This window comes from Sinocyclocheilus rhinocerous, unplaced genomic scaffold (genome assembly GCF_001515625.1).
Source record: "Sinocyclocheilus rhinocerous isolate Xijiao unplaced genomic scaffold, SAMN03320098_v1.1 scaffold1764, whole genome shotgun sequence".
In the NCBI taxonomy this organism is placed as follows: domain Eukaryota; kingdom Metazoa; phylum Chordata; class Actinopteri; order Cypriniformes; family Cyprinidae; genus Sinocyclocheilus; species Sinocyclocheilus rhinocerous.
The window spans coordinates 183,527-196,448 of record NW_015642520.1 but is presented as its reverse complement, the minus strand read 5'-3'; the positions used below and the strand labels follow the sequence as shown (position 1 = coordinate 196,448).

Genomic DNA, 12,922 nt, shown 5'->3' with positions numbered 1-12,922 from the left:
TAATTTTTATTATTATAATTTTTTTTGTTACATTCTGATCCTTCTGAAATTATTCTAATTCTAAACATTTCTTGTTATTATCAATGTTCAAAACATTGCTGCTAATTTCTTTGTGGAAATATTGATACTTTCTTCATCTTTAATGAATAGAAAGTTCAAAAGAACAGCATTTATTTGAAAAATATATAAAAATATATAAATTATTTCTTAAACATTTCTAAAGTTTTATTTCTTGCAGTGTGACTTGATTTAACGTCATTGCAACTAATTCTAGCAATTGTGATTTTACAGTAGGTACAGAAAAGAATCACCCCCCCCTTTAAAATAATCATATTTTGTTGCTTTGCAGCCTGAAATGAAGACGGACACAGTTTTTGTTTTATCCAGCTGTATTTGCTCCGTGCAACTTATAGCATCCAAGTGAAAGATATAACACCAACATGTCAGAAAAAAAATAAAAGGCCAGAATCACTGAGTTAGACCACCCTTATTTATTATATATTTAGATCAGAGTTTTTATTATAAACTTTTTCACGATTACTTCTTTATTTTACTTGGAAAAAAACTTTTTTTTACTTCCAAAAAAAGCTGATGTTCTAAAGAGCAAACAAATGTTTAGATGTTGGAAGTGTTGGGGTTAACGGTCACAGGGGCACAGATATGTTCCCATTTCATGATAGCGTCCCAAAGCTGCTTTCACGCACACAACCATGTTTTGTAACGCTTTGCCTTCTAGATAGGTTTTAAATTAGTAGGCTGTACACCTATACATTATCCCTCATTACATTGTCACTTCTAACTTCATTTCCCGTTTTCCCCCCCAGTTTTCAATTTTTCAGATTGTTCCTTTACGTCTGCTGAGCGGCTAGTAGCTCATCAATTAAAAGTTGTGATGTGAAAGCACAGAAGTTGAAAAGGTCATCGCTAGCATTCGCCTCCAGCCCCAGTGAGAGTTTCAGACGGTAATTGGGATCTGGGCGCTTGGCTGGACTCAAAATCATCACTCACTCTCTACTGTTCATTTTTTCTCACTTCATCATCTCTCTCTCCATACAGAAACCCTTCAGATGCGTGTTAGTGGCAAATTAGATGAGAGCAACTGTTAATAAGGGAAATGCTGTGCATGTGTGCGAACATCTTGGTATACAGTCATAAGACCAGGCTCTCTGTCTTTGATCCCACCCATTAATTCACATTCCACAGAGACAGAGAAAAGAGAGACCATCCTTCCTCATCCCGAGATAAAAAAAAAAGATGGATCAAGTATCCTCTTCTCTCTCTCTCTCTCTCTCTCAGTACCATTCTTCATTCCCTCATTTCTCCCAGGAGAATATTACCACTCTCCTTAATTTCACGCTGTAAGGGGATCGTGCAGGAATTACACCCACACACCCATTCAATTTCCCCTTAAACATATCACTTCCCCCATCATGAGGGGGCGGAGTCTTATCCAGTTATAGCCCTTTTAGTCATTTCACATGTTCCACATCACCGGTGGACAGTCACAGATACCATCCTGACTATTTTGTTATTAGTTTTATTTTAGATTTTTAATGTGTGTATAATTTTAAAATTGATGGATTAATGGGTGCAAAAATAGGGTTGTTTTAATTTAAAAAAAAAAAAAAAATTTCATGTATAACACATTTTGTTATCTAAACATGAGCAATAAAAAGCAAACTCACAATATCTAAAACTTTTCCTGCCCTAAAATGCATAAATTAGTAAATAAAATGCTACCTAGGTCTCTCATGCTTACTAAGGCAACATTCATTTGATCAAAATAGTTAACAACTTTACTACTGTGAAATATTATTACAATTAAAATAACTTTTTTCTGTTTTTAAATATTTTAAAAATTGATGTATTCCTGTGATGGCAAAGCTGAATTTTCAGCATGATCCTTCAGAAATCGTTCTAATTTGTTAGAATTGTTCTTTGATGAATAGAAGTTCAAAAGAACAGCATTTTTTTTTTTCAATATAAATCTTTTGTATCATTATAAATGCCTTTGCTGTCACTTTTCATCAGTTTAATGCTGCATTAATACTTGCTGAATAAAAATTTTAATCAAAAAAAAAAAAAAAAATTTGAAATGTAGTGTGTATATAGATATAGGTAGTATAATCAGCTCTATTAAAAAATATATATTTTATTATTTTTTTAATTTTATCCAATGACAAATGTTTTTGTTCAAATTGTATACAAAAGTGAATTCGTCATGTGGTGTTGAGATGATGGCCAATGACCAAATAGTTTGAGGTAGAAATGTGGTTATCAGGATCTCTAGGGTGAAAAATGAGATTTCAGCGGCAAAGCCTCTGGAGGAAGTCTGAGGAGAGCTTACAGATATTACACCACTGACTTAGGTGACAAAGATCTCAACGCATCTGCTGAGCTGCCGGAAGGGGTCCAGAGGTGAATGAAAGAATCAGGAGAGATGAAAAAGTGATAGCTGTAAGGAAAGAGAAAGGCGATGAAGGATGAACTTTTACTTCAGGAATGCGTGCTGTATATTTCATGCTTTCGTGAAGGATGTGACCACACAGACACACTGTCATGAGATCCACGTAAAAAACACACTGATCTGTGTGGAGGCTGTTTACTCGGATGAAGTTGCTTTATATCAGTCTTTGCAGTTAAAGTGTGAGCATTAGTCTTGGCTGAGTCACACACACACACACACACACACACTGTCATGAGATCCACGTAAAAAACACACTGATCTGTGTGGAGGCTGTTTACTCGGATGAAGTTGCTTTATATCAGTCTTTGCAGTTAAAGTGTGAGCATTAGTCTTGGCTGAGTCACACACACACATATCGCTGCACGTCTCTTGCTTTCTTTCTCTGTCTGTTCAAGAGCCGTCATTATTACTGCTACACACAAGCACACACACATGAGGAAATAAATGGAGCATGTAAAGTAAATTGGGGTGTTTTCCCTCTTTCATCTTGTGAAAAAAAGCTGCTGATGAAGTGAACGGAAGTGCTCTGGAATGCTTAGAATGTGACATCATTACTCATCTTTGGTGAAGCTGTCAATCATAACACCGTTGTGTTTGTATTACTTTTATGGTCTTCGCAAACACTTCACAATAAAGCATACAAATTGCATTAATAGCAGTAACCAGTTTTGTAAATAATGATTAGGCATCAAGAACATTGCCCACCTCGTAATTCCTGATATTGAAATGAGTACAAAAATAGAAAAAAGTAATAAAGAATTGTAGATTAAAATGTACTACCATTCAAAAGTTTTATTTATAATTGAATGTAAAGAAAATCATACTTTTATTTAGCAAGGATGAATTAAATTGATCAAAAGTGACAGTAAAGTCATTTGTTACAAAATATTTGTATTTCAAATAAATGTTTTTTTCTTTTGAACTTTCTATTCATCAAAGAATCTTAAAAAATGTATCACGGTCACAAAAATATTATGAACAACAGCACAACTGTTTTCAGCACTGATAATAAGAAATGATTTATTTTTTTTTTTTTAGCAGCAAATCAGCATATTAGAATGTTTTCTGAAGGATCATGTGACACTGTAGACTGGAGTAAAAGCAGCTGAAAGCTGGGGTAATAATTACCCAGAATTACTTTCTATACACCTACTGATGAAATATGTACAATAACTTTGCCATTAAAGGAATAAATTCCATATTAACATGTATTAAAATCGAAAACAGTTGTTTTAAATTGTAATAATAATTTAGAATATTACTGTTCTTTTGATTAAATAAATAGAGCCTTGGTGATCAAAAAACATTTAAAAAAAAAATCTTATCGACCCCAAACTTATGAACAGTAGAGCAAATATAAATCATATGACACGCTTTAGGATTTTTTTAAAAGATAAATAACTCATATTTTAATTTTTATTCATTTCATCATGTTACTACTTAATGGAACTAGGCAAACTTGTGCATAAGCAAAAACGCCCCTCTCATTTTCACACACACAAAAAGTTATTGACCACAATTTCTGCTTTAGTAACTACAGTGCAGTTTGGAGCTTGTTAGTTACAGAGCATACATACACTCAAACACGTGTGGAACACTGTGTGAAGGCTGTGATTAATATCTCTTACACACACACACACACACACACACAGAGGAATGTGAAGCCCAGCATTCAGGTCAAGTATTCTGATAGTTTAGTGAAGTTTAAGGGTGTGGTGTGCTTAGTTTAGATTTTGGAGTTTGAGGAGAAAGCCTTCTCTGTCTCTGTGGCACACACACACACACACTTTGAACAGCTTCCCTCCAGGGAATCAGACACTTCTGACTAGTCACACCTTACTGAAGGCTTCACAGACTCTGGTATTAACATCTGTTTCAGGTGATCTGAGTTAGACCGCGCTAAATGCAAGTGTAAACGGAGTCAAAACACATTTGAACAACACTTGTAACTGCGTTTTTTATGTTTGTGTACATATATAAAATATAACTTTTTTTCTTTTTTCCAATTTTTTTTTTTTTTTTGGCAAACAATAAATCTATTTATAAAAATAAAAAAATATATATTTTAATTCTATTTCAGTATTATTTAGCAGCAGCAGGATTGATGGTAATGTGCTGTTATTTTCTGCTACATCACTGGGAACAGCTGCTCAGTCTATCTGCTGTTCCTAACGGTTATGAAAATACAATAATCGAGATAAAATAATCACTGCCCCCTTTCCAGAGAGAACTTGTGCTGTTCTGTGCATGCACTCGGAGACAGAGCAGAACACAGAGTGAACGTTTAGCTCAAGGTGCATGCCTAAACACTCAAATACACGCACAGATGTGTCAAAATTCGGCGCGTAGTGATTATTCACGTAAACCCTCTGCAGTTATCTCTTAAGAGTATGTAAACTGTTGAGAATGAAAATACGAGAGTAACAGTAAACTGGATCCATGAAGGTAATATTCCTTCTGCCGTCTCTGTGCTTAATATTAATCAAAAATAACAAATACAAAACAGAAAATAACTCACTGCTCTTGACTGAAGGGCTTTTGTAGCTTAAATAAGAAACGGAGCAAGTTTGATTCTTACAGTGAAGACTATGCTGTTTTATTTTACATTTATTTACATTTTACAATTATTCAATTTCTGTAGGCTGTTCACTGAATACTTTAGACTTAAGCACTTAAAACCTTAGATTTCTTATTGTATTACGGAGTGTTTATTTTAGAAATATAGATTTAATCTTTTTTTTTTTTTACTATTTTTTTTTTTTTTTTGGCAAACCTCAAAGTTGATCAAAATGCAGTTACTTACTATCCAGGTATAAACTGCAATTTCTGAGTGAGTATAAGAGAGAGAGTCGTAAAAACACATCTCCAGCCATAGAGGGTCAAGTCTGAACTTTTTGGCTCTTCCTGGTTTCTCTGGCACATGTACAGACTCTGGAGTGTCTGCATTTGTTTGTGTGGTTGAGTGAGAACAGCGCCTCTAATATCCCAGCTCTGTTGGTGGCATGTAGAGAGAGAGAGTGTGTGTGTGTGTCTGTGTGTGCGTGTTGGAGATGCAAAGAGCTGCTTGGGCTGTCACATGGTCAGGACAGAATAAAGGTTAAGGAATAGAGGGTGGAAACTAAGAGAGAAAAGGAACATCATAGAGTATAAATGTAAGAAAGAGTTAAAAATAAAGTGATGCACAAGCCAGAAACATCTTAGAATGCAGAGGTCAAGTTTAGGGATTTGTGTTTTGACTTCATAGCTAAGGTTAAGTCAGGAGCTGGGATCAGGCACAGCAGAGGGTAAATGTCAACCCTAAATTAGTTTTCAGATTGGATATTCATGATTGGTTCTTGAGTTCAAACATCAGTTTTACCCTACTAAAAGGTAAATCCTTTAGCATTTTGTTTATTTCTCTTTGTCTTTTGTTTTTCCCATCAGGTGCTGGAAATCCTGGTGCGTGCGGTAGTGGACAATCTGACTGATCACCGTGGCGAACAGGCCTCCAATCTTAAAGCCAAACTGCAGGAACTTTTTGGTCGAGTCTCCGCCCGTTGTAGCACAGACGCCCAAATATGGAAGCAGTACGCTCGTCTCTATGGCGATGGCCATAGCAACAATGTAGAAGACAGCGAAAAGGTGAGTTTTGTTTTGTTGATTTGTTTTGTTTTGTTTTTTGTTATAAGAAGTGCCTAGAACTATTATTTTTCTGCATTCAGTAACTTAACCCAAGAAAAGAAGCGCCTGTGATTCTTCTACAGCAGATTAAGGTTTTCAAGCAAATATTGCTCCCTAATCTATTTTATCATGAATATATTAGATTAACAGTTTTTGTCAGTTCTTGTAGATTGTAAACAGTGTTTTTTTTCACTTAAATTTGCAAATAAAACAAAGATTAATAGTGTTTACAAGAAAATTCTTTTGCAGTTGTTTCTACTTAAAAAATCATTTAATTCAATGTGTTATTTGCAGTTTCTTTTTAATTGTTTATGAAATCTACTAGCAATTTCTGAGTGAAAATTATTTCTACATTAAATTTTTTCAGTGTAGAGGTAAAGCACTCATGGGTTCGATCCCCAGGGCATCTGGTAAAATATATATCTTGAATGTTCTGTAAGTCTTTTTGGATAGAATGCGTATGTCAATATAGCTTGAAGAGCACAAAGTTTCATCACTGAAACTTCACAGTGGGCTTTCTACACTCTCAGAAAAAAAGGTACAAAAGTTGTCACTGGGGCGGTACCTTTTCAAAAGGCACACCTTTGTACCTAAAGAGTCCATATTGGTACCTTAAAGGTACATATTAGTACCTAAAGTGTACATATTAGTACCTAAAAGGTACAAAAGTGTACCTTTTGAAAAGGTACCGCCCCAGTGACCGCTTTTGTACCTTTTTTTCTGAGAATGTAGCATGGTGCTGCACCTATAAAAATACAGCGATTTACAAACTCAAACTAATCTTGACAAACTCAGTTTTGCATGGAAGACATAGCTTTTATTGGTTGTCGCTTTACTACCTTACATCTGGTTTGGTCACAAAGTCTAACTGCGTTTTGATGTGTGCGTTTGTAGGCACTACAGTTTCTGAGTAAAGCGCATCGGTGTGAGACGCAGGCAGCTGGCTGGGAAAAAGACATGGGCAACTTCAGATCTGTGGTGAAAGGTGCCAGAGATATGGCTAATGGTGAGATTTTATACACACACATACACACAAGGACATTTGAGAGGAACATACAGAATTGTGGTCCTGCACTCATTCAGAGAGTCACTCTGTCATGGCTCATGTGACAGCGCGTGAACGTAGCGAGAGACTGAAAGGGCTGATGGATTGAGAACAAGGAGCAGGAGCAAGAACGGCAAACAAGCTTTTTACCCCTTTGACCTCCAGCAGAGACAGACTTCTGTTTGTGTGTGTGGGCACGTGTGCCTGTGTGTGTTTACCAGATGGGTTTGCTTTTTGTCTGTCCATCTGTGTGTGTGTCTCATTAGGAGGGATGTTGAGGGTTTGGTCAGTGAGTGTGTTGAATTAAACATCAGTAGGGACAGAGCACAGGTTTTGGGTTGAATAGCAATTCTTTCTCCGTTTCTAACTATCTGAATTTCTGTGTCTTAAAGGTCTACTGAAGTGCCTAGAAACACGCAGCGTTATGCTATGTGGTGACGTAATTTCAACTGAAACAGGAAGACCTTTTTAAATGGCCAATAGCGTTTCGTTTATAGGGTTTAGCTTATGACAGCCACAGTCTAATAGATTAGCCCTTTAGATTCAATATGAAACTGTTACTAAAGCAAAACAGTGATTATAATGATGCTGAGGATATGTAGTTTGAAAATTGTGTAATATCTGTTCTACTTGTCAGTGCCGTTTGTCTAACCGTTTCTCCTCCTAATCTGATCCAAATCGCTATAAAATATAGCATTCTGTGTAGAATTCAACTGGGTCCGATACATTTTGTGGTATGTGCGACTCGCGCATATGATCCGCTCCGTGATATCGTGTCTCTGGACCGGAGCAAAGTGTGTGCGCGCTGCGGCGGTTTGCGTACACAACACAACACGAAACCAGACTTCTTTCGTCCCAATGGAAAGCATATTTACACTGTCTGAATCGTTCCTTATTCCCCATATTGTGCACTACGTGCATTTCAGCATACAGAAAATACTAATTCTGTGAACAAGTGACCTATTTCAGCCACAGTTTCAGTGTTTATTTATAGTGTAGGCGGCGGGACATTTCAGATTCTAGAGAGTATTTGATTGGACAGAAAGTTTGATGAGAAGCTGAAGTGCAGGGTGATGTCATCAAAACCGTTGATTCATATTGCTGGAAGTGAGAGATGGTGTAAGATTTGAATGCTTATATCTTCTAAATACGAATTTTGTCATCGTTTTGGAGCACATTAGCTTATAGATAACTAAGGCTAACATATTCATACTAAAAGCCAAAAATGTCTATTTTGTTTTCATGGGGACTTTAAAAATCAGACTGCCACATCATGTTATTCTCAGCTGAGCTGGCACTGAACATGGACTAGCTTGTCTAACCGAAACATGGTCTCGCTCAAATGTTCGTTTGCCATCTTTTTAGCATCTCTCCTCTTATTCCATCTCACACACTCTCTCCATCAGCTTGTTGTCCTTGAGTATGCAGGCTGTGTTGTTGTTGAACTTAATGATTTATAAAGGGGGCGGTTTGGCAAATGTAGCAGAACCCTTCACACGCCTCCATCCCTTCCCACTTACTCTGGCCTGCTTTGTGTGTGTGTGTGTGTTTGGGGAGGATCGATCGATATAAGGGTGAGGGAAGTGTGTGAGCATACGTATAAGATCATTCTTCACTGGGTTGTGTGTGGATTGTGTTTGTATTCATGTATGTGTTACTGTGCAATATAGCTCTGTGTGTGTGTGTTGTGAATGAGCTCTGCACTTATTAATCACATCACTTTTCCTGCTATCGCCGCTTCAGGCAGAAACATGAGGAGAAGAGAGAGATAGCAAGTCTGAAGGAGTGAATTTTGGATTGATGGATGGATGGATTGACTAGAATTTAGCAAGAATTTAGAAGGAAAGAAAGGGGGGAGCAAAAATGCAAATTAAGAGAGAGAGAAAGAAAATTTACAAAGAAAGCAAGAATTTAGAAAAAATTTGAGAAAGAATTTAGATTAAAAAAAATTTAAGAATTTAAAAAGCATTTAGAAAGGAAAGCAGGAATTTTGAAAAAGATTTTGAAAAAATAACATTTAGTAAGAATGAGAATTTAAAAAAGGAAAAAGCAAGAATTTAAGAATTTTGAAACAAATTCTTTAGAGAGAATTACAAGAATGTAGAAAGAAAAAGAAAAACAATCAGAAAAAGAAACATTTAGAAAGAAAATGTAAAAAAATGTAGAAAGAAAAATAATTACAATTTTAAAAGATTTAGAAAGAAAGAATGAGAATTTAGAAAGAGAATGAAAGAATTTAGAATTAATTTTGGAATTTATGAAAGAAGGGAATTTAAAAAGAATGAAAGAAAGAAAGGGAGGGAGGGGAGAAGTAAGGAGCGAATCAAGGAAGGGAGGAAGAAATATAAAGAAGAAGGAATTGAGAAGTAGATCACGGAAGCAGAAATGAAAGGAAATGATGGAATGATAGACAAAAAGAGAGGCACTGAGGTAGACATGTATACTCATGAAACTGTTTCTTCCCTCCATATGTGTGAGGAAGATAAACAGAGCGGGTAAACAGTACACTAAAGCATTCTGGGAATGCACCTTTTCAGGAAAATGAAAATACCTTTGCACACAATACGTGTTATTTTTAGAGTTCTGTTAACCATGTTTGATAATCATATTCTGCTGCAGACTCTGCAGAAAAAAACGTGTAGACTAGATGAGAGTGTGTTGAATGACTGTTTTAATGGTGTTGGATGTTTCACTAATAGCTGCAGTGATTAAACACGAGTCGCTCAGAGGTCGTGATCCATCACTTAATGTGAACAACACGCACACAACTGCGATTCAGAGAATAATGACCAACTCTTTGTATTAGGCCACAGACCTTGATATTGCATCACCTGACCTCAAGTGACCTTTGACAGCCCGACACACTCACTGTCTCCCCTCGCTGGCTGTGACTGTACTGGAGATGACACTCGTCAGTGATTCCTGTCTTTGTCTCTCTGTCTCTCAGTCACTATCAGCTGTAGCAGGTCTAAGCGCAATCCTCAAGAGGCTCTACAGTTGCTGTCTTCAGCTCGACTCAGTTTGAAGAGTCTGGTCACCAAAGCCAAAGTGAGTTTCATACACACTCAGCTTTTAAAGTCTTTAGCTTTAAGGGTTTTGCTAAAGTTTTTTTTTTTAAAAGCTATCAATAAAAACAGGCCTCTTTTGTTTTGTTTTGTAAAAGTTGGCATTTTTTGGCCATTTCTGGCTATTTAATGCTGTTACACATATTTAAGTCAATATAGAATAGTGTTCACAACTCATTTTACTTTCATAATGTGACAAATCCAACAAAACAGGATATTTAATAAGAAAATTTAGAATGGAAAAAAAAAAACATTTTATAAAATACTGTTCAAAAATTTGTAGTATTTTTATTTATTTATTATTATTAGTGATTCCTGTCTTTGTCTCTCTGTCTCTCAGTCACTATCAGCTGTAGCAGGTCTAAGCGCAATCCTCAAGAGGCTCTACAGTTGCTGTCTTCAGCTCGACTCAGTTTGAAGAGTCTGGTCACCAAAGCCAAAGTGAGTTTCATACACACTCAGCTTTTAAAGTCTTTAGCTTTAAGGGTTTTGCTAAAGTTTTTTTTTTTTAAAGCTATCAATAAAAACAGGCCTCTTTTGTTTTGTTTTGTAAAAGTTGGCATTTTTTGGCCATTTCTGTCTATTTAATGCTGTTACACATATTTAAGTCAATATAGAATAGTGTTCACAACTCATTTTACTTTCATAATGTGACAAATCCAACAAAACAGGATATTTAATAAGAAAATTTAGAATGGAAAAAAAAAATTATAAAATACTGTTCAAAAATTTGTAGTATTTTTATTTATTTATTATTATTATTTTATTTTTTAAGTTAATACATGTATTCAGAAAAGGCACATTAAATTGATCAAAGGTGACAGTAAAGACATTTATAATGTAAAATAAATTCAATTTCAAATAAATTCTGTTCTTTTTGAGTCCTGAAAAACTATATTATGGTTTTCACAAAAATATTAAGCAGCACAATGGTTTTCAACTTCAATAATAATAAGATATTAGAAACAAATCAGCATATTAGAATGATTTCTGAAGGATCATGTGAAACAGAACACTGGAGTAATTGGAGTTTTACCATCACAGAAATAAATTACATTATAAAATATATTAAAATAGAAAAGGTTATTTTTAATAATATTTCCCAATATCGCAGTTTTTACTGTATTTTGATCAAATAAATGCAGCCATGGTATGAATAAGAGACTTCTTTCAGGAACATCAAAAAAATCTTATTGACCCTAAACTTTTGAACGGAAGTGAATATCAGAAATTGATTGGATAAAATGTTCCTTTTAAATGACAATTCATCAGTTTTGATTTCATGTTATCTTTAAATATATTGTGGCGTTAAGTTTATTTATTTTTTTATTTTTTTATAATTTTGAATTAGATATTTATTTATTTTTTTTAGTAATTATCTTTTTGTCAGCTGTCATTTATAAGTCTCACATTTTTTGTTTTGTTTTCTCTTCACAGCAACTGTACACTGATGTTGCCACAGGTGAACTCCATGATGACCTCAGAGGTGATGTCACCGAGCTCCAGCAGCTCATCACAGAGCTGCAGGACCTGAGTGCCCAGCTACGCAGCCAATGAGAAGCCATAGCACTCTTTTCTTCCTCCCTTTGATCCTGGAGGGCTTAGGTCTTCTGTCGCTTGTTAAATCAACAGGAAAAAACTTCAAAGATATTTGTCATCATGACCTGATCCAGGGTCAGCTGTCTTTGCCCTAGTCAGAGCTGGCAATGAACTTCCTTTGTTCAACAGTGCCTCATTCCAATAAATAGTACACAGTCTCTTTCTTTCATACAGTATTTAATCCATGTGCTTGTTTTTTTAACTTGTGTATATGATGATTTAGTCAGTTAATATTGAAGGATGCACAGAGTAGAATAAAATGAGTGACAACTGACAGCTAGGTCAAGCAACATCATATGCGTTGCAACAGTGTTAAAGTCGAGACGAGCTCTTTTGAGTTTGAATCTAGGCCTAGAGTTCGAGTCAAGACCAAGACCAGAAAAGGGTCGTGTTTGAGTCAAGATAGAGTCTGAATGCTCCCGAGACTGACAAGACCAAGACAGTGAAAAAGTGTTGAACTCAGGACAGACTCACTGGATTGTGTATTATCATTTTGACTGTAAGACTTTTCTACAGCTGTCATATTAAGCATAACTCCTTATTGACCCTCCTCACCCTGTCTCTACTGTCTATTTTGTGCTCTGCCAAAGGAAGTGTTTCGGAGATTGCTATCATGATTCCTTGCTGTTTACCTCTGGATATGCGCCTCTGTTGGGCCTGTTGTTTTAGTTAATTTAAAAGACGGTTTACACAAAATGTAAACACTGACAATGTTTGCTATAATTTACTTCAGCAATCTTCTTTATCCACGCTAAACTTAACCCTCGTTTATTGTATTTAATGCAACCTTTAACCTGGGGTTAAAGTTTGAAAAGCCCATATTTGATTATTTAAAAGTATTACAGGAACACATTACCATGAAAATGTTTGGGGTCTGTAAAATATTTCAAGTATTTTTGAAAGAAGTCCCTTATGCTCACCAAGTCTTCATATATTTTTTTAATTAAAAAAATACAATGAAACCGTAATATTGTGAAAAATTATTACAAAATAACTGTTTTCTATTTTATTATATTTTAAAATGTAATTTATTCCTGTGATGGCATAGTCTTTAGTGTCACGTGATCCTTCAGAAATCATTCAAAT

General features: G+C 35.4%; 1 protein-coding gene across 1 annotated transcript in view; it reads left to right on the top strand.

The window, feature by feature from the left end:
- LOC107755967 (tetratricopeptide repeat protein 27-like) overlaps positions 1–12,701 on the top strand; it is an 86,713-nt gene extending 74,012 nt beyond the window's left edge. The window contains exons 17-20 of the mRNA XM_016572931.1: positions 5,891–6,088; positions 7,022–7,133; positions 10,120–10,220; positions 11,675–12,701. Coding sequence (XP_016428417.1) covers positions 5,891–6,088; positions 7,022–7,133; positions 10,120–10,220; positions 11,675–11,794 — 531 coding nt within the window. The 3' untranslated portion in view covers positions 11,795–12,701. The remainder of the gene's footprint in view (positions 1–5,890; positions 6,089–7,021; positions 7,134–10,119; positions 10,221–11,674) is intronic.
- Positions 12,702–12,922: the final 221 nt, after the last annotated feature.